The sequence below is a fragment of the Salmo trutta genome, chromosome 1 (assembly GCF_901001165.1).
Source record: "Salmo trutta chromosome 1, fSalTru1.1, whole genome shotgun sequence".
In the NCBI taxonomy this organism is placed as follows: Eukaryota; Metazoa; Chordata; class Actinopteri; order Salmoniformes; family Salmonidae; genus Salmo; species Salmo trutta.
This window is the reverse complement of record NC_042957.1, coordinates 65,672,064-65,697,339: the sequence shown is the minus strand read 5'-3', so window position 1 is coordinate 65,697,339 and position 25,276 is coordinate 65,672,064. Positions and strand designations below refer to the sequence as shown.

Genomic DNA, 25,276 nt, shown 5'->3' with positions numbered 1-25,276 from the left:
ACATACACTTACTCAAAATGCAAAAATACAAAAACGTGACTACAGAGGTGCTACATACACTTACTCAAAATGCAAAAATACAAAAACAATAAACGAAACGTGACTACAAAGGTGCTACATACACTTACTCAAAATACAATAGCCCATAACCCACAGGTGGAAAACATGCTACTTAAGTATGATCCCCAATTAGAGACAACGATTACCATCTGCCTCTAATTGGGAATCATACACAATCACCAACATGGAAAAACAAACCTAGAACCCCACATAGAAATAATAAACTAGACTAACCCCCCAGTTACGCCCTGACCTACTCTACTATAGAAAATAAAAGCTTTCTATGGTCAGGACGTGACAGAAAGACTCTACAGACTTCATAAATAAGATCTCACCAATAACGGGATTAACATAAGACTGTTTTTTGGTCACATTAGATGTCGGGGGTCTATTTAAATGACCAGAAACTTGACATTTCTACCTTTAGATTTTGTGGCATAGAGAAAGTCAAGATATCAGACCAGGGAGGTGATATGAATAATACTCTGAGCAAAAGAGAATGTTTTGGGATTTTCACCCTCCAGACATTATACCCAAAATGTCTTAATGATGAAATGCTCATGCATGTTATGTTGTAAATGTGAACATGAGTTAATGCCGCCACTTCAGATTACTCTGACGTTGTTTCTTGTACTGTAGCCAATGATTTATGAAACCTTAGTTGATAGGTCGATGTCCTCATTGTGGTTTTACAGACATGTTTAATACGTTTTATGTACACACTTTATTAGAATACTTATGAAATGCACATTGTTATATTTAGTAACATATGCTTGTTTTCCTTATACTCCAAACCCATTTGATGCATTAAACGGATGTGGGTGGAGCAATGTCTACATAAGGGTGCAAGTTATAAAAAGAACTCTGACGAAGGCCTTGAGGCCGACACGTAAATCTTAATAAAGAGCAGTGATACTATCAAGAGCAGTGTGCGGGTTTTTTATTTCTCATCTTACTACACAATGATACAATAATACAAAATACAGATTCAAAATAAAATAAAAACATTGTGGACCACTCAAATTGAGTTGACGTACTAAAAGCCATTATAGTCAAACATGGTACAAGCATCATCTATAAAGCATTAAATAATCTATGGACATACATAAACAAGACAAAGTACAGTGAATAAAAGGACAACTATGCACTTAAAGAAACGTCTCCATTTGATGTGCCTGTGATAGGGTCCACATTGGATCAGGAATACATTCATGCATAAAGAATGTTATTTCATAAGCAATGTAATAGAAAAACAGATACCCCAAAAAATAAAAAATTAACTAAGTTCACTTTTGGATCACAACAATAAAGTACATTGACAGTACAGTGAACTGACAGTCTATCTAGTTATGGAATTGTCATTGCGTTGGTCTACATAAAAGGAATGTCTCTGGATTCAGTGCACTGCAGGTTCATGTTATGAAAACAACAATAAAAGCAAAGCCTAGAAAAAGACAGAATATTTGGGATGGTGGCTTGGTTGTCATCACTTCAAAGTTGGTATAAAGGACTTTTTGGTCTTAGGCTGTGGATGTGTCATAGACCATCTACGACTCTCTCAACTTAGGGTAGTATTTCTGGAAAGTCAGCTCCTCAGCTAAGGAACGCATGGCCAGGTAGGTGTGCAGCAGCAGGTGGGGGAAGCGGGAGGTGAAGTAGGAGACAAAGTCATCAGGGATGGAGCCCAGAGTCTCCTGGACCTCCTTAGGAGATTCGTGGTAATGGTGTTTCTATGGGAAACAACATGTTGCTTATAAAATTAATTTACACACATTTAGTTTCTTGTGTCAGATTTACATAAATACTCCATTTAACAGGTTTATGAGGGTAGTAGGTGGCATAGAGGATGCCTCCTCTCATGTTTTTGACTAATTAAATAATGTTTTGCAAATATACCAACACATTATCATTATGCTTCATTTGTGTATTTTAATATAGTATGGCAATTGTATTTGGACAAAACACACCTTGTTTCTTATGGCACGTAGAAGACTTTTAACAGAGCCCTTTTCATATGCTCCTTTATATGCTCCTTTACGTGTTTCTAGATCTGCAGAAGGAGGAAACACAGCCAGTAAACAAACAAAAACAATTCTATTAAGATACAGAATTATGATATTAAGAAAGTTTATCATTAGTGTAATATAAAACAACAACAAAAAAGAGATGTTGCTGTCGTCTGGTCCAGTAATAAACTCATCTTGCAAATATAGTCATGTCATTCATGACACCTCTGATCTGGATGTTAATAGAAATATACTGTAATAGAATATGGCTTTACAGGCTGTAAAGTGTTGCTGTTCAAACGCTGATCTCAGACCAGTCACTAACCTTTCTGCAGAACTGCTGGGATGTGTTCCATCCAGTTATTCCTCACCACTTCCTGTCCCCCTGACTCTAGCTGCTGTATGATTGGACCATCCGATGCCTCCATTACAATTCTGTCACTCACATCCTACAGGGGAAGACAGTACTTTAGTGAATCAAGCATATCATTTACCACCCTCTTGCTGTATGCTCAATGGACTCCACTATTGCTATATATTCTATTGACAGTATACCCATTGTTTCTGTTGTTACAGTTAAATGTTTCCCTAGTAGAATTAAATGATATTGTAATCTAGCTAACTGACATTAGCTATGGATTGAATATACTTGATTGTGACCTGGAAGAACTGCAGCTGTTTCTCCAGGCTCCAGAAGAAGGGGTGTTTGAGCACGCTCTCAGCAGAAGGCCTCCTCTGGGGCTCCATATTCAGCATCTGTTCTATCAGGTCTGTGGCCACAATGTCCTCTGGGAAAGATAAGACCAAACACACACACACACACACAGTAACCATGGGCAGGTTCAAGGCCAAGGCACTTTGTTCATTCAAAAACATGGTGATGAAAGTGCCCACACTGGGCACAGCACGTCATTTCAAAGTGGACAACTGGCTAATATTTGGTGGAGATGTTGATCAATGAGAATATAACCTACAGTATATTCACCCACTAAAAAGACAGCCAACAGTTGTTGAAAGTTTGTTGTTATTATGCTTTGAACCATCTACTGTAAAAGCACAACCAAATTACAAAGGAACAATAATGTCAATTTTTGGTTTGTTGTTACCTAAATGTGTTATCACTGCACTTTCAAACATTTAAAAGCACAACAAAGTTAAAATGGGAATGTCAGATATTTTGTTTATTCATACAACAACTTAATGTGTTATTACTGTGCTTCATCTAATAGCACAGTCAAATGAACTGGATTGCAGTTGGGATTACGTTAAAAGTAAATGGTGCAAGTGATCAACGCCGTTTCGAAATTCTGCGCAGATTATTCTAGTAATTGTGAAGATCTCTACAGACCTGCATCCTTTGCATGCCATCTCGAACATGCACACGTTCTATGATTACATAGGAAGATATTTATTGTTACAGTTACATCAAAATGTGGCCATGGATGTGTTACTCATTATAAGGTTGCAATAGTTTGTAAGAAAGACTAAAGTTAAGGCTATATTACAAAAGTCATTTTGAATTGTGTTTGGTTGACAAGACAACCAAATATCAACATGTAAAGGAGATGTACTGTACCTACTGTTTGGATAGTTCCATCTGAGCCACTGGCTTAATCCTTTTATTTTGGGTTGAGTTAGAGACGTGAATCCAACATATCATTTATTAACTGGTTGACGAGTTAGTAGGCTCTTTACTGTATTGTGAAAGTTATAATGAATTGTGTTTGGTATTTCCTCAGAATCAATGTGATGATTTTAATGAAGAAAGACCCAGAATTTGAGTTGAGTCAAAGATGATGACAAAAGCAATCAATGTCAGTGCTTATTAGAACATTTTATCAGGCCTCTCTCAAAGACAAAATTTGAGATCACTATTCCATAGGGTCAAATTCTGGCTTGGTGTCTACAGATGTAGGATCTTAATTGGATCACTCTTTTGTTGATGAGAATTTTCCTGCACAGCAGGAAATGCAAACTTGTACTGTATTTGTGGTTTAAAAAGGCTTCTAAAATGTGTAATTTCCGCTTTGAAATTTCTGAATTGATTTGCCCTAACAAAAAATGTACTAACCCGTACAAAAAATGTTAATTAATTCTAATCTAAATAATAATTCATATTTCCTGTTGCTGCAGGATTATTTTCCTGCTGTAGAAAACTAACTCACATTATGATCCCACATTTACATGGGCCATTTACAAGAATGAGAATAGTACTCATTTTGGTTAATCATAAGTGAGAATGTTTCAGGTCATATATTTATCAACAATATGCCATTTAAAAACCCACAACCATCATTAGCAAATAGCCTACATTTTCTTCATAGTTTATGTTCAAAGTTAGGCTACATGATGCCACTGCAAAGAAATTACTATTTGCCTTTACTTTAAATTAATTAGTACTCTGATGATGATTTCAGAAACAACCTTTCAGTTGTACACTAACCTTACCATGTTTGTCTTTCTGTAATCCGTTAAGGTTGTATTTGCCATCCATGATATTACCAGTCTGCCGATAGGGTTCTCCAAAGGGATGTTCTCCTCCTGTTAGAACATAGTAAAACACACAGCCGGCAGAGAAGATGTCCACAGCACTGGTCTGTAGAGGAAGAGGAGTGTCTTTAATAATAGGTGTTTCAGAACAGTACCACAATCATTACTAGTTCCAATCTACAGGCAACCTAAAGTAATAGTTCACAAATTTGTCAGACTATAGCTAGGTTTCTGTTTGAATGTTAATAAATGACGAGACAGAGGTGTTGATGCGAGTAACCAGTCTTGTTCAGTACATTACAATACATCCGGGTATCTCAAGCACACCGGTAAAAACACTGGAGTTGCAGTAATTAACATTTACCAACAGATGGCATCACTGTGCCATCTTACACCCATAACATCTTCCCTTTTATAAAAAAGGACAGGAGCTGTCAATTCACTAACAAAACAAACCTAGTAATAATTTCCAACATGAACAGTTAAGTTCTTTTTTTTCTTTCTTTTTTTTTTCAGGTAACAACTTAACACATTTTGATACTCTCTTCACTTTTATCTCTGTCTGTCAACAATCCCTAATGGGAAACCTACAGATTAAATATTTTTGGTGGCTGGGACAGACTCCCGCAGCGTGAAAAGACAGGGGGCTTGTCTGCGAGGACTGCGGGTTCCCGCACAGGCGTGTCACCTGACTGTCTAAGGGGAGTATTGATGGGCGAGGGAGCGGCCGACCTGTGATCCCCTGGCTCTTCGCCCAGTGACTCAGGCCCCATGTGACTTGCTGGGGTTCCGTCTTTTGTCATGCGACCCCTTTGATCATCAGGGTTCTGAGTAGGTGCTGGCTCAGCAATCCGAAGGTCAACCTTGTTACGACGGTACAGTGATCTATTCACTTCGACCAAGTAGCAGCGTAACTATAGTTAGGTTTCCATCCAATTGGCGACAGATTTTCATGCGAATATTCTAAAATCTACATAAAGAAAACATTAGCATTTTCCCGCCTGTAGTGTTCCCACCAAACAGACTTGTTAAGGATAACGATCAGTGCGTCATGACGTAGTGCACACAACATTTCCTTTTTTTTCATGTACCGAAAAAAACTCAAAAGTGTTTCCATTGCATTTTCAATTCTACTGATAGTTTTGTCACAAAAACTGTTGAATTCAATAGAAATGTGCCTACTCTGGTCTTGGCACGTGCTCTCTAGCCAACAGCTAGCAGATACAGTGAGGGTAGGCTAGTTTACATGATGAGATGATGGATAAGAGTGAGAATATTTTTTGTCAAGTGGCCATCAAGCAACGATCATCATGTCACCAGAATAAGACCCTCCATGTTTATAGGAAAGGAGCGTCAAACTCATCACCATGCACTTTCAGGTAGCAGGTAGCCTAGTGGTTAAAGGCAGGTAGCCTAGTGGTTAGAGGCAGGTAGCCTAGTGGTTAGAGGCAGGTAGCCTAGTGGTTAGAGCGTTGGGCAAGTAACCGATAGGTTGCTAGATCGAATTCCCGAGCTGACAAGGTAAAAATCGATCGTTCTGCCCTTAAACAAGGCAGTTAACACTGTTCCTAGGCCGTCATTGTAAATAAGAATGTGTCTTTACTGACTTGCCTGGTTAAATAAATGTTAAACATTAAAAAAATTCACCCTCCTGTGAAGTTCATCATAATTTATTTCATCTGTAGCCTAATAAATGGCTTGGTTTCCGAAGTCGTAGTGGGAGGACCACACAACATGTCATCGCGTGACTCCAAGTTTACCTCAGTATGATGGTTATTATATCAATATTTGCGCATGAAGCCATTTCTACTGCCATTTCTCGCACAATTAATTTTACAGACACAAAAAGATCCCAACATGTCGAACGAACAAATGATCTATTGGCATTCATAAAATTGTACAGAAACTTCCTGGTTCCATCACATTTTTTTTAATGGTATACTTTACTGGCATAAACATTTTGGATTAAAGGGGTTCTTTTTTTTATCCCCAAAAGTGGTCTGATGTCGAGCATAGTCCCCATCCCACACCATGGTTGTGTAGACGCTGACCATCTTTCTTATGTATGTATAACATACTGTAGCTTGATCTCCACAACAGATGATCAACTTGATTTTAGGGTGAACTGTTCCTTTGAGCAATGGGCCAATCCTGTTTTACTCCTGTAAGGAGATCCCAATTAGCCTATTTCTTTCTCGATTATCTCTGAATCTGTAATGACTTGAACAGTTCTCTGGTCCAGTGTAAAGATCAGGGGCCACTCACAGGGTTTACTTTCCTGCTCTCATCCAGGACCTCTGGGGCATTCCAGCCCATGGTGCCAAGGGCTCCCGACCTCATGCTGTAGCTTTGTCTGCCGTCCGCTAACTGCTTACTCATCCCAAAGTCTGAGATCTTGACCGTGACTGAGCCAGAGTGGTCTTTCAACAGGATGTTGTGGGGCTTCACATCACGGTGGACTGGGGAGAAAAGATCAGGATGAATCAGTCTACTGGAGTTGAGGGAAGTTCATAAATCTGATCAATGATTATATGAGGAAAAGTCATCAATACTGTAACTTCATTAGGATTATCTACAGTCTACAGAAAATACTGGGCTCCTGAGGGGTGCAGCGGTCTCAGTGCTATGGGTGTCACTACAGACCCTGGTTAGATTCCAGAATGTTTCACAACCGGCCGTGATTGGGAGACCCATAGGGCGGCGCACACTTGGCCCAGCGTCATCCGGGTTAGGGTTTGGCCAAGTGGTTTCTTAACTGGCTTGCCTTGTTAAATAAAGGTTAAATTAAAAAAGTAAAAAATTTAATTAGAACCTATTTTGTGAGAGTGCAGGTGTTTCAGTCCTATCATGGTCTGCTGCAGCAGCATCACTGGTTTCAGTCCACGAAGATCAAAATGATTTTCTTTAGTAAAACACTGGAAGAGACACCCAAGTATTAGTGCGCTGATGAACCCCAAGCATTCTAACCTTGGAATGTACACTGAACAAAAATATATGTCTCAGGTTTTGAGGGAGTGTCCAGCAACTTCGCACAGCCATTGAAGAGGAGTGGTACAACATTCCACAGCCCACAATCCACAGCCTGTGTTGCAGTGCATGAGGCAAATGGTGGTCACACCAGATACTGACTGGTTTTCTGATCCACGCCCCTACCCTTTTTAAGGTATCTTTGACTAACAGATGCATATCTGTAGTCCCAGTCGTGAAATCCATAGATTAGAGTCTAATGAATTTATGTCAATTAACTGATTTTCTTATATGAACTGTAACTCAGTAAAATCTTTGAAATTGTTGTATGTTGCGTTTATATTTTTGTTCAGTATACTGTATATTCTAACACAGATAATCATGATGTGAGACTGTTATATAATCAAGTTTGATCCCCTTGGATAAGTCAGAGAATAAAATAGTGAGTCATTCACTTAGACCTTATCTAAAGAGGCGGCACATCGCTCGATGGCAATGTATAGGAATTGCCCGTCCTTCTCAGTGCAGAAGTAGCGGACGACATGGGGATTGTCGTCCAATTTAAGAAGCAAAGTGACCTCTCGATCAGCATAGCTTTGTTTTGCTAGTTCAATTCTTTTCACTGCCGCAGGACGCTTGTTGTTATCATCACAAAGGAAGTAACCCCTGGAGGATAGAGGTAGAGAAAGATAAACATATAGTCAATGAACCGATCGTATAGACAATTTTGCTGCAAAGAGGTGATTAGGGTTACAAACACATTTCCACAATAATGTTTAAGCTGGTTTACCTGAACACAATTCCATCGGCACCTTTTCCAAGATGGTTACTGGTGTAGTATGTGATCTTTCCAACCGATTCCTCATCTGATGCTGTATCAAAATTAAAACGCTGTGTTCAGACAGAAAATACCACCCTACTGTACCTTTATGAGAATTATACATATGTAGGATTTAAATTTGAGCGAGTTTGCTACAGCAGGAAAATAATCATGCAGCAACAGGAAATGTAAATTATTATGTGGATTATAATTATTGGACATTTGTGTAGGGGTTGATAGATTTTTCGGGACCATCAAGACTGAAATTTCTAAGTGGAATTTACAAACTTCAGAAGCCTTTTTAAACCTCAAATACACTACAAGTTTTACATTTCCCACATTGCAGAAAGTTCTCTAGCTACAATTACACATTGTATTAGCATACTTGGGAGCATTGCAGCTATTGCTGTCGTGCCTTTAACATAATCTGTAAGGAGTATTGAAATGATTGGATTTATGTTGCATACATGCTCATGTAAATTGGGAACCAAATTGGATCTTTAACAAACATGTCAAAATGGTTGATAGCTCACCAAGTGCAGCAGGTTTTCTTCCAGTCGCAGGCAATATATTGGAGGCAGGAGGTAATGCAGGACCTAAAATAGGATAACATCATACAGTGAGGGAAAAACGTATTTGATCCCCTGCTGATTTTGTACATTTGCCCACTGACAAAGAAATGATCAGTCTATAATTTTAGCTCAGTTGGTAGAGCATGGCGCTTGCAACGCCAGGGTTGTGGGTTCGATTCCCACGGGGGGCCAATATGTAAAAATGTAATAAAAATGTATGCACTCTACTGTAAGTCGCTCTGGATAAGAGCGTCTCCTAAATGCCTAAAAATGTAAAATGTAAAAAAAAAAATGAACAGTGAGAGACAGAATAACAACAAACAAATCCAGACAAACGCATGTCAAAAATGTTATAAATTGATTTGCATTTTAATGAGGGAAATTAGTATTTGACCCCCTCTCAATCAGAAAGATTTCTGGCTCCCAGGTTTCTTAAATACAGGTAACGAGCTGAGATTAGGAGCACACTCTTAAAGGGAGTGCTCCTAATCTCAGTTTGTTACCTGTAAAAAAGACACCTGTCCACAGAAGCAATCAATCAGATTCCAAACTCTCCACCATGGCCAAGACCAAAGAGCTCTCCAAGGATGTCAGGGACAACATTGTAGACCTACACAAGGCTGGAATGGGCTACAAGACCATCGCCAAGCAGCTTGGTGAGAAGGTGACAACAGTTGGTGCGATTATTCGCAAATGGAAGTAACACAAAAGAACTGTCAATCTCCCTCGGCCTGGGGCTCCATGCAAGACCTCACCTCGTGGAGTTGCAATGATCATGAGAACGGTGAGGAATCAGCCCAGAACTATACGGGAGGATCTTGTCAATGATCTCAAGGCAGCTGGGACCATAGTCACCAAGAAAACAATTGGTAACACACTACGCCGTGAAGGACTGAAATCCTGCAGCACCCGCAAGGTCCCCCTGCTCAAGAAAGCACATATACATGCCTGTCTGAAGTTTGCCAATGAACATCTGAATGATTCAGAGGACAACTGGGTGAAAGTGTTGTGGTCAGATGAGACCAAAATGGAGCTCTTTGGCATCAACTCAACTCGCCGTGTTTGGAGGAGGAGGAATGCTGCCTATGACCCCAAGAACACCATCCCCACCGTCAAACATGGAGGTGGAAACATTATGCTTTGGGGGTGTTTTTCTGCTAAGGGGACAGGACAACTTCACCGCATCAAAGGGACGATGGACGGGGCCATGTACCATCAATTCTCGGGTGAGAACCTCCTTCCCTCAGCCAGGGCATTGAAAATGGGTCGTGGATGGGTATTCCAGCATGACAATGACCCAAAACACACGGCTAAGGCAACAAAGGAGTGGCTCAAGAAGAAGTACATTAAGGTCCTCGAGTGGCCTAGCCAGTCTCCAGACCTTAATCCCATAGAAAATCTGTGGAGGGAGCTGAAGGTTCGAGTTGCCAAACGTCAGCCTCGAAACCTTAATGACTTGGAGAAGATTTGCAAAGAGGAGTGGGACAAAATCCCTCCTGAGATGTGTGCAAACCTGGTGGCCAACTACAAGAAACGTCTGAACTCTGTGATTGCCAACAAAAGTTTTGCCACCAAGTACTAAGTCATGTTTTGCAGAGGGGTCAAATACTTATTTCCCTCATTAAAATGCAAATCAATTTATAACATTTTTGACATGCGTTTTTTCTGGATTTTTTTTGTTGCTATTCTGTCTCTCACTGTTCAAATAAACCTACCATTAAAATTATAGACTGATAATTTCTTTGTCAGTGGGCAAACGTACAAAATCAGCAGGGGATCAAATACTTTTTTCCCTCACTGTACATATCAAGGGTGATAATAATTATGGACCTGATTGTATATAATGCACAACATCATGTCATTGAGAACAATCAAACCAGCACAATGGTAGATATACCGTATTAAATATATTTTATAGATATAAAACACTAGCAGGCTGTGTGTGTTTATACAATACAAGACCTGGCTGAAGATGTCTCCATAACTTCGTTACCTTCCAATGCAATGCTCCCTGAAGAAGATTCTCCAATGTTCAAACAATCTTCTAGATCTCCAACAGCATCCTCTGGAGAGAGAGAGAGAGGAGAGAGATAGAGATAGAGAGAGAGCGTCACAACGAATGGATAATCTGATATGTCCTATTGAATTATTACATTATCAAGGGCCTGTCTATATATATTACATGGGGTCTTCAAACTGGGGTCTGCACCCCCCTAGGTGTCCACGCATGTACTGCAGGTGGTTCACAAATATATTTATAAATAAAGTGGATTTTTTTAAATCAATATTGCTTGTAATAACATAATAAACTAAATGTACATTGCATGACTACAATATAAAAGAGATGAATATGTTATTTCTTATCATGTCAACTTTATTTCTCAACTCCTAATATTCAACAAAACATCTGACATAGGCTTTGAAAAAGCACCCACGAGTATCTTTTTTGACTTGGACATTCATTTTTGCCAACACATGGCTAACCTTTGTTTAACCAGCTAAACAGTTGTTACTTGAGAAAATGTGTTTGGAGTTACCTTTCTATCTAATAGGCTATGTTAGAGTTCACACTTCCTCTTCCAATTAAAACGTGGGGATGTTAAAATAATATAAAACTAAATCCTGGAGCTTGGTTCATATAACTGCAGACAAACGCTTCTTGCAGCCATCAATGAGCTTTCTGCACCTTTCTACTGAAAATGAGGGCAACTTTTCAGCAGCAAACTGCTCTAATTCTTCAATGTTTGAGGGGTGCCTGCCCTCCACCAACTGCTGTTTTCAGATCTTGCCATGAGTTTACAGATCTGGACTCTTCGTTGGCTACTTCAGAACAGTCCAGCGTCTCTTCCTAACCATTCCTGGGTGCTTTTTGATGTATGTTTTAGAGGCATTTTTGGACACTGGGTTGAACATTGGACTCCAAAACACCTGATAACCTGCTGATTTCATGATGCATTGCACACGTTCAATGCCCCCAGCACTGGAGGCAGCAAAGCAACCGCACAGCATTATCAAACCTCCTCCATCTTTGATTGTAGGGAGGGTGTAGTTTTCATTGAATGCTTCATTTGGTTGTCAGTAAACAGCGCTGATCTGTATTGCCAAAGAGCTCTAATTCCGTTTCATTGGTACACAGAACATTTTCCCCAGGATACAGGCTTGTTTAGGTGGGTTTTTGAGCAATTCAATCAGGCTTTCTCCTTCAGCAGTGGGGTCTTCCTCTGGTTACCAACAACCAAATTAAGCATTCAAAGAAAATACCACTTTCCCTACAATCAATTATGGGGGAGGTTCAATAATGCTGTATGGTTGCTTTGCTGCTTCTGGTACTGGGGGCCTTGAACATGTGCAAGAAATCATAAAATCAGCAGATTATAAAGCTGTTTTGCAATGTTCAACCCAGTGTCTAAACACTGTCTCTGTTGAATGTGGTGGGTCTTCCAGCAAGACAACAGCCCCAAACACACATTGAAATAAATAAAAAACACCCTGGAAAGGTTCCAAAAGAAACACTGAACTGTTCTGGAGTGGCCAGTGAAGAGTCCAGATCTGAATCACATCCACATTGCAAGATCTAAAAACAGCAGTTGGTGGAGGCCACCCCTCCAACATTGAAGAATTAGAGCAGTTTGCTTCTGAAGAGTAGGCCAAATTGCAGTAGAAAAGAGCAGCAGGCTCATTGATGGCTAGAAGAAGCGTTTGTTGGCTGTTAATAATTTTGCCCATGCCATTTGTATTTATTTTCTAAATTAAAATTGTAAACTTAAGGGGGGTCCCTGGGTCACCGGTTTGCCTTGGTGTGGGTCCCTGGGCAAGAAAAGTTTCAAGACCCCTGTATTACAGAATATTACACAAGACCATTTGTCTTACTGAGTATTCTTACTAAGTATTAATTACATAGAGGGAGCTTGGCAGGTAAGGAAATTCATCTGCTTTTGATGGGGTAAAATGGAGAAGAATGCATGCATTCAGAATTGAAGGATCAGTTATGATCAGACAATTTCTTTTGATTGACAAAACAGACACTTTCAAAGCACTTTCATTACCTTTCAATACATTGATTGCCTTCCCCAGAGGACAGGCACATTTTGAAATGCCATTCATAGGCCTGTAAGCCTTGTCTGTTACTATGTTGTCCTAGTAAGAGGGAGAAAGAAATGACTGTGTTTGCTGGCTCGATTAACGTAGGGTTAGGGTTAGGTTTAGGGTAGGGTTAACCCTGACCCTGATCTCCAACTGCTTATCTCTACCTTGCTGAGGATGCTGTACTCTGGTAAAATTGGGTGGTAATACAATTCTGCTACTTAATGACATTAACATTGAGAGTATAATGGTCAGTTATGGTCTGCCTCTATTGTCTGTTAAGACAACCACTTAGAGATACTTACATATTTCACTTTTGAGTTGTGACTGGGTTACATTTCTACTTTACCTAAATTAAACAAACATCAGAGTGTAGCCTATGTTCTTATCCACAGAATGGGGAAGAGTGTGACAAATGTGTAAAATGCAATATTCTACAGTAGTCCTACAAACTGCACCAAGAAGAGGAAGAGAGAGGACTTTACCCAGATTGATGACCAGATGAGGTTCCTGTTTCCGCAGAATCCTGTAGAAGGCTGATTTAACTTCTGGCCCTCCTGACTGTACGGCTTTGTACAACTCTCTCATCTGGTCCTGGCTGGCAATGGCAGTTTGAATATTAGAGTACACCTCAGGATAGATCATGCCCCTTTTGAGCAGATCATCTGCTATGGGCATCACCATGTGGACCCTCTGGATGAGCTCAGCCCTGTGTCTATCCACAAACTCAGCAGCTGGTAGTCAGGTTAGGAAAGAAAGAGTTACAGTTATCAAGACATATTAGACAATCACACTTGGTGTATGTGGCCCTAAATGGACAAGACAAAACATGTAGGAAGCTGGGAGGTTTTGTTTACATTCAGGACAGGACAAATGGGAAATTCTAGTCATAGGCCAGTAAGCCTTGTCTGTTACTATGTTGTCCTAGTAAGAGGGAGAAAGAAATGACTGTGTTTGCTGGCTCGATTAACGTAGGGTTAGGGTTAGGTTTAGGGTAGGGTTAACCCTGACCCTGATCTCCAACTGCTTATCTCTCCCTGGCTGAGAATGCTGTACTCTGGTAAAATTGGGTGGTAATGAAATTCTGCTACTTAATGACATTAACATTGAGAGTATAATGGTCAGTTATGGTCTGCCTCTATTGTCTGTTAAGACAACCACTTAGAGAGACTTACATATTTCACTTTTGAGTTGTGACTGGGTTACATTTCTACTTTACCTAAATTAAACAAACATCAGAGTGTAGCCTATGTTCTTATCCACAGAATGGGGAAGAGTGTGACAAATGTGTAAAATGCAATATTCTACAGTAGTCCTACAAACTGCACCAAGAAGAGGAAGAGAGAGGACTTTACCCAGATTGATGACCAGAAGACGTTCATTTTTCAGCAGAATCCTGTAGAAGGCTGTTTTAAGTGGTGTCCCTCCTGACTGCAATGCTTTGTACAACTCTCTCATCTTTCCTTGGTTGGTCTTGGAAGTTGTAATATTAGCAAACATTTCATAATTGATCATGCCCCTTCTGAGCAGATCATCTGCTATGGGCATCACCTTGCGAACCCTCTGGATGAGCTCAGCCCTGTGTCTATCCACAAACTCAGCAGCTGGTAGTCAGGTTAGGAAAGAAAGAGTTACAGTTATCAAGACAATATTAGACAATCACACTTGGTGTATGTGGCCCTAAATGGACAAGACTAAATATGTAGGAAGCTGGGAAGTATTGTCTGCATTCAGGTTCGACACACACAACATCAAATTGTCATCAATTTGTATTGTCATCATGTAGTATTTGTCCATGTAATATCAATGGTGTAGTATTAATGCTCTCTAGTAGTATGGTTCTTGCTATCTTTATGTCATTTGTTGTCATTCCTCACAATGTGAATCTTTTAGGATGCCTTTTTATTTTATAACTACAAAACATGGTAAACAATTTATATACAAATACAGAAAGTTAACTACAGCAGTTGTCCACAACTTGCTCAAATCAATAGTATTATTTTTGAGTTGATCCCAAAGCAAATATGTCACATTTACCATCCTCTTTTGATGTCATGGCAGCAAACTAAGAATGGTGAGAAGTAGCTTGTTCTGGAGAGGTAGAGAGAAAGACAGAATGAGTGAGTAACAATGCATTAAACATTTCACATGGACAGAAAAAAGGGTATAGGCTATCCCTTACAACTGATAACCAAACTTTACACACATTATGTCCACTTCCTTTTTCCTATAACAAACATGAGCTGACCATACCCAATCTTTAAAGAGGTCCTGACTTAAAGAAAGTAAACTGAATAAAAATACAGAAAGAAAGTTGCACACTGTATATTCTTCAAACAAGTTAATGAGTGAACCTATGGGTTTACCCATTTAATCGCTGGGAGCATATTTAAAGTGTGCAACTTTCTGTCTTTATTTTTCTACACTTCCTCTTTCCTCTCACTAATCTTCTCTCGACAATGTTTACTTTTTGTCACCAGATATCTGTGTTTGAGTCATGTTTTATGGTCTCATGAGGGTCTTCTACTTGAAGCAACTAACTTCCTAACTAAACCCATGAAACATCCAGTTTAATCCTGTCCTATAAGAGTGGTATTCTATCCATTTCACATATAACCATATCCTTGACTCTTCTAAAAGTTTGATAAACCTTGCCAAAGTCACAATGTTCTGGCTCCTGTAGTTGGTTTGAGTTCATTTTAAGGTTAATTGCTCACTGATAAGATCTGTTCTTTCCATAAATTTCTATTTCCTGTAAAATAAGATTTATTTTACCTTTATTTAACTAGGCAAGTCAGTTTAGAATACGTTCTTATTTTTTAAATGATGGCCTAGGAACAGTGGGTTAACTGCCTTGTTCAGGGGCAGAACAACAGATTTGTACCTTGTCAGCTGGGGGATTTGATATTGCAACCTTTGCGGTTACTAGTCCAACGCTCTAACCACTAGGCTACGCTCCAACCTACGTGTATGTAAACTTCCGACTTCAACTGTAGGCTTCTACCTTCAGTTTATACATATTATACACATTTTACAGACACAATCTATTTTACAATAGTTATATTTTGTTTGTTTTTAGTCCTTCCTCTATTTCTGATGTCCATCCAGTTTGATTTCTATTTGTAACTGCTATTTCACAACATTTCTGAACCTCTATATGGTTGTTTTCTTTCTACTATTTAAGTTTTACTCTGTTTCTAATGCTGTACCTACGAACTGGTGGTAATAAAGCATTATTTAATACTACAGTAGCTGGAAAGAGTTTATCTATCTGCTAAGCTTAAGAAGGGGACTATTTTGCAAGGGCAAAATACACAATGTATACAGCATTAATAGAATAAAGGGATGGTACTTATGGTACCAGATAAATCAAATTTCAAATCAAATCTTATTTGTCACATACGCCAGCACAGGTTAGTCGAGGTAATTGAGGTAATATGTACATGTAGGTAAAGTGACTATGCATAGACAATAAACAGAGAGTAGCAGCAGCGTAAAAATGGGGGTGAGGGGGAAGGGTCAATGCAAATAGTTACAGTAGGGTAGCCATTTGATTAGCTGTTCAGGAGTCTTATGGCTTGGGGGTAGAAGCTGTTAAGACCTAGACTTTTTGGACCTAGACTTGGCACTCCAGTCTCTCTTCCTATGCGATAGCAGAGAGAACAGTCTGTGACTAGGGTGGCTGGAGTCCTTGACAATTTTTAGGGTCTTCCTCTGACACTGCCTGGTATAGAGTTCCTGGATGTCAGAAAGCTTGGCCCTAGTGATGCACTGGGCCGTACGCACTGCCTTCTGTAGTGCCTTGCGGTCGAAGGCGGAGCAGTTGCCACACCATGCGGTGATGAAACCAGTCAGGATGCTCTCGATGGTGCAGCTGTAGAACTTTTTGAGAATCTAAGGACCCATGCCAAATCTTTTCAGTCTTCTCAGGGGGAATAAGCATTGTCGTGACCTCTTCACGACTGTCTTGGTGTGTTTGGACCATGATAGTTTGTTAGTGATGTGGACACCAAGGGACTTAAAGCTCTCAACCTGCTCCACTACAGCCCTGTCGATGAGAATGGGGGCGAAGCGAGGCAGCCATCTCTGTCGGCGCCGGAAGTGTTCTCGGCCCTCCTTTTCCTGTCGTCCACGATCATCTCCTTTGTCTTGATCATGTTGAGAGAGAGTTTGCTATCCTGGCACCACACTGCCAGGTCTCTGACCTCCTCCCTACAGGCTGTCTCATCGTTGGCAGTGATCAGGCCTACCACCGTTGTGTCGTCGGCAAACTTAATGATGGTGTTGGAGTGCTTGGCCATGCAGTCATGGGTGAACAGAGAGTACAGAAGGGGACTGAGCATGCACCCCTGAGGGGCCCCTGTGTTGAGAATCAGTGTGGCAGATGTGTTGTTACCTACCCTTACCACCTGGGGCCGGCCCGTCAGGAAGTCTAGGATCCAGTTGCAGAGGGAGGCATTTAGTCCCAGGGTCCTTAGCTTAGTGATGAGCTTTGAGGGCACAATGGTGTTGAATGCTGAGCTGTAGTCAATGAATAGCATTCTCACGTATGTGTTCCTTTTGTCCAGGTGGGAGAGAGTAGTGTGCAAAAGAGATTGCGTCATCTGTGGATTTTTTACATTTTTTACATTTATTTTACCTTTATTTAACTACAGTAGGCAAGTCAGTAAAGAACAAATTCTTATTTACAATGACGGCCTACTAAATGGTAAAAGGCCTCCTACGGGGAAGGGGGCCTGGGATTAAAAATAAAAAAATAAATACAATATAAATATAGGACAAAACACACATCACAACAAGAGAGACAACACAATACTACATAAAGAGAGACTTAATACAACATAGCAAGGCAGTAACACATGACAACACAGCATGGTAGCATCACAACATGGTAGCAGCACAAAACATGGTACAAACATTATTGGGCACAGACAACAGCACAAGAGGCAAGAAGCTAGAGACAACAATACATCACACAAAGCAGCCACAACTGCTGAAAAAGGGGGACGCTTGCAAGCCGAAGAACACCATCCCAACCGTGAAGCACGGGGTGGCAGCATCATGTTGTGGGGGTGCTTTGCTGCAGGAGGGACTGGTGCACTTCACAAAATAGATGGCATCATGAATATGGCTCAAGACATCTCAAGACATCAGTCAGGAAGTTAAAGCTTGGTCGCAAATGGGTCTTCCAAATGGACAATGACCCCAAGCATACTTCCAAAGTTGTGGCAAAATGGCTTAAGGACAACAAAGTCAAGGTATTGGAGTGGCCATCGCAAAGCCCTGACCTCAATCCTATAGAAAATTTGTGGGCAGAACTGAAAAAGCATGTGCGAACAAGGAGGCCTACAAACCTGACTCAGTTACACCAGCTCTGTCAGGAGGAATGGGCCAAAATTCAACCAACTTATTGTGGGAAGCTTGTGGAAGGCCACCCGAAACATTTGACCCAAGTTCAGCAATTTAAAGGTAATGCTACCAAATACTAATTGAGTGCATGTAAACTTCTGACCCACTGGGTGTCACGTCCTGACCACTAAAGGGGTTATTTGTTATTATAGTTTGGTCAGGATGTGGCAGGGGGTATTTGTTTTATATGGTTTGGGGTGTGTGTGTGTGTGTATGTAGAGGGGTGTTTGATTTATGTATTCCAGGGTTTTGGTCATTGTTCTATGTTTGTATATTTCTATGTCTGTTCTAGGGTGTTTAGTTCTGTGTTTAGATAATTGGGATTAGGACCTTTAATTGGAGGCAGCTGTCTATCGTTGCCTCTGATTGAAGGTCCTATAATTAGGAATGTGTTTGTCATGGGATTTGTGGGATGTTGTTCTTTGTACTGCTGTGTGAGCCTACAAGACTGTTTGTTCGTTTATTGTTTTGTTTATTAGTCGTGTTCACAATAAAAGTTAAGATGAGCACTCAACCCGCTGCGACGAACGTGACACTGGGAATGTGATGAAAGAAATAAAAGCTGAAATAAATAATTCTCAACTATTATTCTGACATTTCACATTCTTAAAATAAAGTGGTGATCCTAAATGACCTAAGACAGGGAATTTCTACTAGGATTAAATGTCAGGAATTGTGAAAAACTGAGTTTAAATGTATTTGGCTAAGGTGAATGTAAACTTCCAACTTCAACTGTATGTAAGAATGCGGTTCATCGATTACAGCTCAGCATTTTACACCATAGTACCCTCCAAACTCGTCATTAAGCTCGAGACCCTGGGTCTTGACCCCGCCCTGTGCAACTGGGTCCTGGGCTATCTGACGGGCCACCCCCAGGTGGTGAGGGTAGGAAACAACATCTCCACCCCGCTGATTCTCAACACTGGGGCCCCACAAGGGTGCGTTCTCAGCCCTCTGCTGTACTCCTTGTTCACCCATGACTGCGTGGCCATGCACGCCTGCAGACGACACTACAGTGGTAGGCTTGATTACCAACAACAACGAGACGGCCTACAGGGTGGAGGTGAAGGCCCTCGGAGTGTAGTGTCTGGAAAATAACCTCACACTCAACGTCAACAAAACAAAGGAGATGATCGTGGACTTCAGGAAACAGCAGAGGGAGCACCCCCCTTTCCACATCGACCGGACAGTAGTGGAGAAGGTGGAAAGCTTTAAGTTCCTCGGCGTACACATCACGAACAAACTGAAATGGTCCACCCACACAGACAGCGTTGTGAAGAAGGCGCAGCAGCGCCTCTTCAACCTCAGAAGGCTGAAGAAATTTGGCTTGTCACCAAAAACACTCAGAAACTTGTACAGATGCACAATTGAGAGCATCCTGTCAGGCTGTATCACCGCCTGTTACGGCAACTGCCCCGCACACAACCGGAAGGCTCTCCAGAGGGTAGTGAGGTCTGCACAACGCATCACCGGGGGCAAACTACCTGCCCTCCAGGACACCTAAACCACTCGCTGTCACAGGAAGGCCAAAAAGATCATCAAAGACAACAACCACCCGAGCCACTGCCTGATCACCCCGCTATTATCCAGAAGGCGAGGTCAGTACAGGTGCATCAAAGCTGGGACCAAGAGACTGAAAAACAGCTTCTATCTCAAGGCCATCAGAATGTTAAACAGCCATCACTAACATTCAGTGGCTGCTGCCAACACACTGACTCAAATCTCTAGCCACTTTAATAATAAAAAAATTGGATGTAATAAATGTATCACTAGTCACTTTAAACAATGCCACTTTATATAATGTTTACATACCCTACATTACTCACCTCATATGTATATACTGTACTCTATACCATCTACTGCATCTTGCCTATGCCGTTTGGCCATCACTCATCCATATATTTATATGTACATATTCTTATTCATTCCTTTAAACTTGTATGTATAAGGTAGTTGTTGTGAAATTGTTAGATTACTTGTTAGATATTACTGCACGGTCGGAACTAGAAGCACAAGCATTTCGCTACACTCGCATTAGCATCTGCTAACCATGTGTATGTGACCAATACAGTTTGATTTGATTTGAGTTTAAGGGTGCTAATGCATTGTTCCCTATGGGAGAGTCACCCCTTAAGCAGACCGGAACTGTGACAATTATTTTCAATGGTAAACTGCCTGAGTGGGAGATCTTCATTCATCCAGCAACTATTCTTGAGGTCTCTAGGGCAGTGCTCAGGAGATTGGAATGATCTGAACATTGTAGATAGACATGTTTTGATTAGAACTGGCATCATTCCCCATTTTACATGACAGAGAACCATGTCTGTTCTACATAATATACAATATTTCTATCCAGTATTTCCATCTGAACATTCTGTAAAGTCTAACTCGACCCAGGGGGATTCCATGACAGGACAGTGCACACATTAATCATCGATGTAACTAGTTTGCATTCTGAACATAAATATAATGTTACGTATTAAACACAGAAGGTAGGCTGGAGAAGAATTGGTGGAATGATATCAAACCCATGTTTTCATTGTGTTAGATGCCATTCCATTCATGCCGTTCCAGCCATTATTATGAGCCATCCTCCCCTCAGCAGCCACCACTGGTATTAATTATATATTACCACAAAAGATAGTCATAATCAAACATCCTTTATTATAGCAAGTTGGTGGCATAACAAAAACACATTCTAATTGTGACTCCTGACAAAATGTAAATTGTTTGAAACTGTGAGAGCCTGTAAGCATGCCATTATCATGTGCAATTACAGTAAAGTAATGTAGGACAAAACTGTCGCACTTTTGATCAATGTGCATCTTAGGGCTGAATAGGGCTGGACGGTATACTGTATTTTACAATATACCTGTATTGATGTACGGACCGGTTTGGGTTTTTACTTTATCTTCTATAACGGTATTTGAATGTTTGGTTTGTTAAATGTGAAACGTCGTGTGTAACGTCCATTTTTATAGTTTACTTCGCTACTTAAGTCATCTCTCTCTCTCTACGCCACTTTCCACACAGACCTAGCCCCGCCCCGTCACTCAAGAAGCGCATTTGTTGATCCTTGGTGGTCCTGCGTTCAGCCTCTGCATGGTTAATGCAGAACATGGCATCGATGCTGTTTTCACTTTGCTCTTAATAGAAATCCACTAGTGTTCTATAATTACACCATTAGTTTGTGTTTCTTACATCTGCAAACAGCTAGTTTGTCTTTTTTTTAGCAAGTTAGGCCTAAATCTTGTTAGCCGCTAATGCTAATCGCTAGCTAGCTAATAAATGTTGTCAGAGCAAACGTAATAAGCGATACAGCATGATAATACTAGTGATGAAGTAGACCTAAATCTGCATGTTTTTTTGTGTAACAGTATCTTCTAAATCAAAGAGGAATGCGCAAAGCAATACTATGTTAACTACATGAAGTAGCTAAGAGAAAACACTCAATGTAGCCAAAGATTATAGGGTCCCCTAGGAAACACAACTATTTGTTTCCTACCCTGTCACAATAACGCCTCCTTGGTATTTTCATTCGTTGGCATGTCAAATACTATCTGTATTCAAAGTGCCCACTACTATATTCTAACTATAGAATTAGAATAATCATTCTATTTCCATTATTCCAACAGTTCACCCAAGTGTTTTGCTCTAAATCGCAAGTCAAATCGCAATTGCTACACTTGCTTAAAAATAAAGCCTAGATTGTTTTCTCATATCGTGCAGTAATGGGTGACAATGCTGTTTTTTGGGAGGGGGGGGGGTTGAAGTTGAATTGAACAGTACAAAACAATCAGAATGGAGAAAGACCTATAGAATGTACAATATACTGAACAGAACTATAAACGCAACAATTGAAAAGATTTTACTGAGTTACAGTTCATATAAGGAAATCAGTCAATTGAAATAAATTGATTAGCCTCCCAGCACAAGCTGTGTAATGATCATGATGTTTAATCAACTTCTTGATTTTCCACACCTGTCAGGTTAATGAAACGCTCACTAACAGGGATGGAAACAAATTTGTACACCAAATTTGAAAGAAATAAGCTTTTTGTGCATGTGGGAAATTCCAGATTTTTTTATTTCAGCTCATGAAACATGGGACCAACACTTTACATGTTGCATTTATATTTTTGATCGGTGTAGTATGAATATTACAAAATACCCACCTGAAGTAAATTAATTTCACTTAGAAAATAAATCAAATATTACCACAAACTATTACAGCTAATAATTGTAATACATTAAATACCTATTCATCTGTCATTCACTGACAATGGATATGATTGAATAAAACATGTTGCATTGGATCATCATTAAGGAATATAGGATGAGAGAAAATAAATATCATTCCTCCATCAAATGGACAAAAAAAAAATAAAGCCCATAACCCGGAATGTAAGGTGAATACTTTTTTGTAATCATCCTATCATGACTTGTAGCCAAACAAGTTTTAGTAAAGGCCTAATCTGTGTTCGAATAACCTTACTAACATACTGTATACTACGAACTTAATGAGTATATACTACATACCATTAGTTCATTTTAGTATACTGTAAACGGACAGTATCATTTCAGTTGAGTGTACTAGCGCTTCGCCAGCCTACCGGAAGTTGATGCTGTTGCTATGCAACCTCTTGCTAGCTAGTTAGCATAACAAATGACTAGTTCGCTCTCGGAGCGAACACTGGACGCTCAGGCGAGGAGTAGGGTTGATTTGAGCGTACTGACCTTACATGGGCAGTCAAGCACCCAAGCTAACGTTAGCCAGCTACTTCTAGACACAAATGAGAGTGACCACTCTACTTGTATTTTTTTTATTTAACTAGGCAAGTCAGTTAAGACCACATTCTTATTTACAATGACAGCCTAGGAACAATGGGTTAACTGCCTTGTTCAGAGGGAGAACGGCATTTGTACCTTGTCAGCTCAGGGATTCAATCTAGCAACCTTTCGGTTACTGGCCCAACGCTCTAACCACTAGGCTACCTGTCACCCCAGGTAACCTAGTTTGGCTTCAAATAAAAAATAAAAGTAACAACCACTCGCCCTAACAGAGCTGGTTAGGCAGTTTTCATGTTATCCAGAGCGTTAGTGACTAACTGTGCTGCTGGCAACAATTTAATTAAGCTTTTTTTGCCGAAATTTACTGACACCGGCCATATTCAACCGGTGTTGAGCGCTCCTAAATTCATTATTCTGCGCTCAGATACACTCAGATGAGATCGGAGTCGGAGTAGATAGCCAGAGCGAATGTCCATTGAGAACGCACGACTATAACATTTAGCTAAACTAAGAATGACGGGAATAATCAAGTCAATAAACGTTGGGTAGTTAGTTAGCCTATAGTTAATATACTGGCAAGTTTGATGTATAACCTAGGTAGCTAGCTAACATACCGATACATATTGATGCAATTATATGTTATGTGGTTCGTGAGGACAGCATAGCTAACACATTGTCAGCCAACATATCGTGTAAGGTAACTTATTTGAAAAGTAATAACTTTTTTACATTACTCAACATTTTCTTAACATTTCTCATAATTAGTTAAAACAATGCATTTGTATCCACACTCGTACTTCCGCTGCATATTTTCCGCCATTTTCTTCAAATCTGGAAACGATGTGAAGCCACGCCCATTACCTGAAGAATTGCATTATAGCCCTAAAGTACAGAAATAGCACTGATAGAACATATTATGGAAATAGTGTACTCTGCGTGTATACTTCATATTTTGCGAATTTAGTACGACATCCGGGAACTTTTGGCATACTAATTATATCCATACAATGACCAATAAGCATACATAATACTCAATTCACGTCATACATAGTACGGTTAGTGTGGGTAGTGTGAGTATTCAACACAGCTCTGATGTGTCAGCGATCAACTAAACAAGACTTTGGGTGATGCCCTGCAATAAAAACACAATCAGATCACATTTCTTTGTGTCTGATGTACAGCACAACGCTAACAGAGACAAGATAAAAGTACAAAAGATAAATACATTATGCTTTTACCAGTGTTAAGTTCAAACACCCTTTGGAATATCTGTCTAAATACATGAGTAATTAATGTTAACTCACCTCAAAAAATAAGCAACACTGTATCACTGTGTTTAAATGAAGAGTGAGAGCTGTGAAAGAAGAACTGTGAAATAAGGAAATTACATTTTTTTAGTCCCACCCAAATCACATGGCTGTCAAATAAGTTGCCCTTGTCTTGTCCACTGTAAGTTTCGCTTGGTAGAAAACAAGAGTTATGCACTTCGGGTGACGCCCTGCAATAAAATCGCAACCCGATATTTCAAACACCCTTTGGCATATCTGTCATAGCCTGCATATGGCTCACTGAGGGAACATTGCACAATAAAACTATCATTGTGGAACGATGTGCGCTGAGAGTCGGTAATCAAGTTCGGGGAGTGAGTGATTTAATCAATAAATTAAACATAATAAGAACCATGAACAACGCACAGACATGAAACTGAAACAATGACACCTGGGGAAGGAACCAAAGGGAGTGACATATATAGGGCAGGTAATCAAAAAGGTGATGGAGTCCAGGTGAGTGTCATAATGCGCTGACGCGTGTAACGATGGTGACAGATGTGTGCCATAACGAGCAGCCTGGTGGCCTAGAGGCCGGAGAGGGAGCACACGTGACAATAAACTTAAGTCTTCCAAAAACATCAACACAATAATTCCTCCCTTGCTTTGCCAAGTATTTTGTGCCCAACACATCAAATCAAATTTTATTTGTCACATGAATACAACAGTTGTGTTAGTTGACCTTACAGTGAAATGCTTACTTATACAAGCCCTTAACCAACAATGCAGTTTTAAGAAAAATAAGTGTTA

At 40.1% G+C, this 25,276-nt stretch overlaps 1 protein-coding gene across 3 annotated transcripts; it reads right to left on the bottom strand.

Moving 5' to 3' along the window:
* Positions 1-983: 983 nt before the first annotated feature.
* LOC115205407 (serine/threonine-protein kinase/endoribonuclease IRE1) lies at positions 984-24,985 on the bottom strand. Of its 3 annotated transcripts, none has more exons than XM_029771371.1 (15): positions 24,503-24,985; positions 15,036-15,089; positions 14,354-14,602; positions 13,484-13,732; positions 10,909-10,980; positions 8,877-8,939; positions 8,314-8,395; positions 7,985-8,189; positions 7,369-7,471; positions 6,822-7,015; positions 4,515-4,662; positions 2,727-2,854; positions 2,392-2,515; positions 2,028-2,110; positions 984-1,790 (listed from the first exon to the last, which is right to left on the bottom strand). In XM_029771371.1, exons 2-15 carry the CDS (start codon positions 15,052-15,054, stop codon positions 1,608-1,610), a joined length of 1,902 nt encoding a protein of 633 aa, XP_029627231.1. In that variant the 5' UTR covers positions 15,055-15,089; positions 24,503-24,985; the 3' UTR covers positions 984-1,607. The 3 variants fall into 3 exon arrangements, with proteins under 3 accessions (XP_029627231.1, XP_029627240.1, XP_029627248.1); XM_029771380.1 differs by lacking the exon at positions 24,503-24,985 and adding an exon at positions 17,399-17,418; XM_029771388.1 differs by lacking the exon at positions 13,484-13,732.
* Positions 24,986-25,276: the final 291 nt, after the last annotated feature.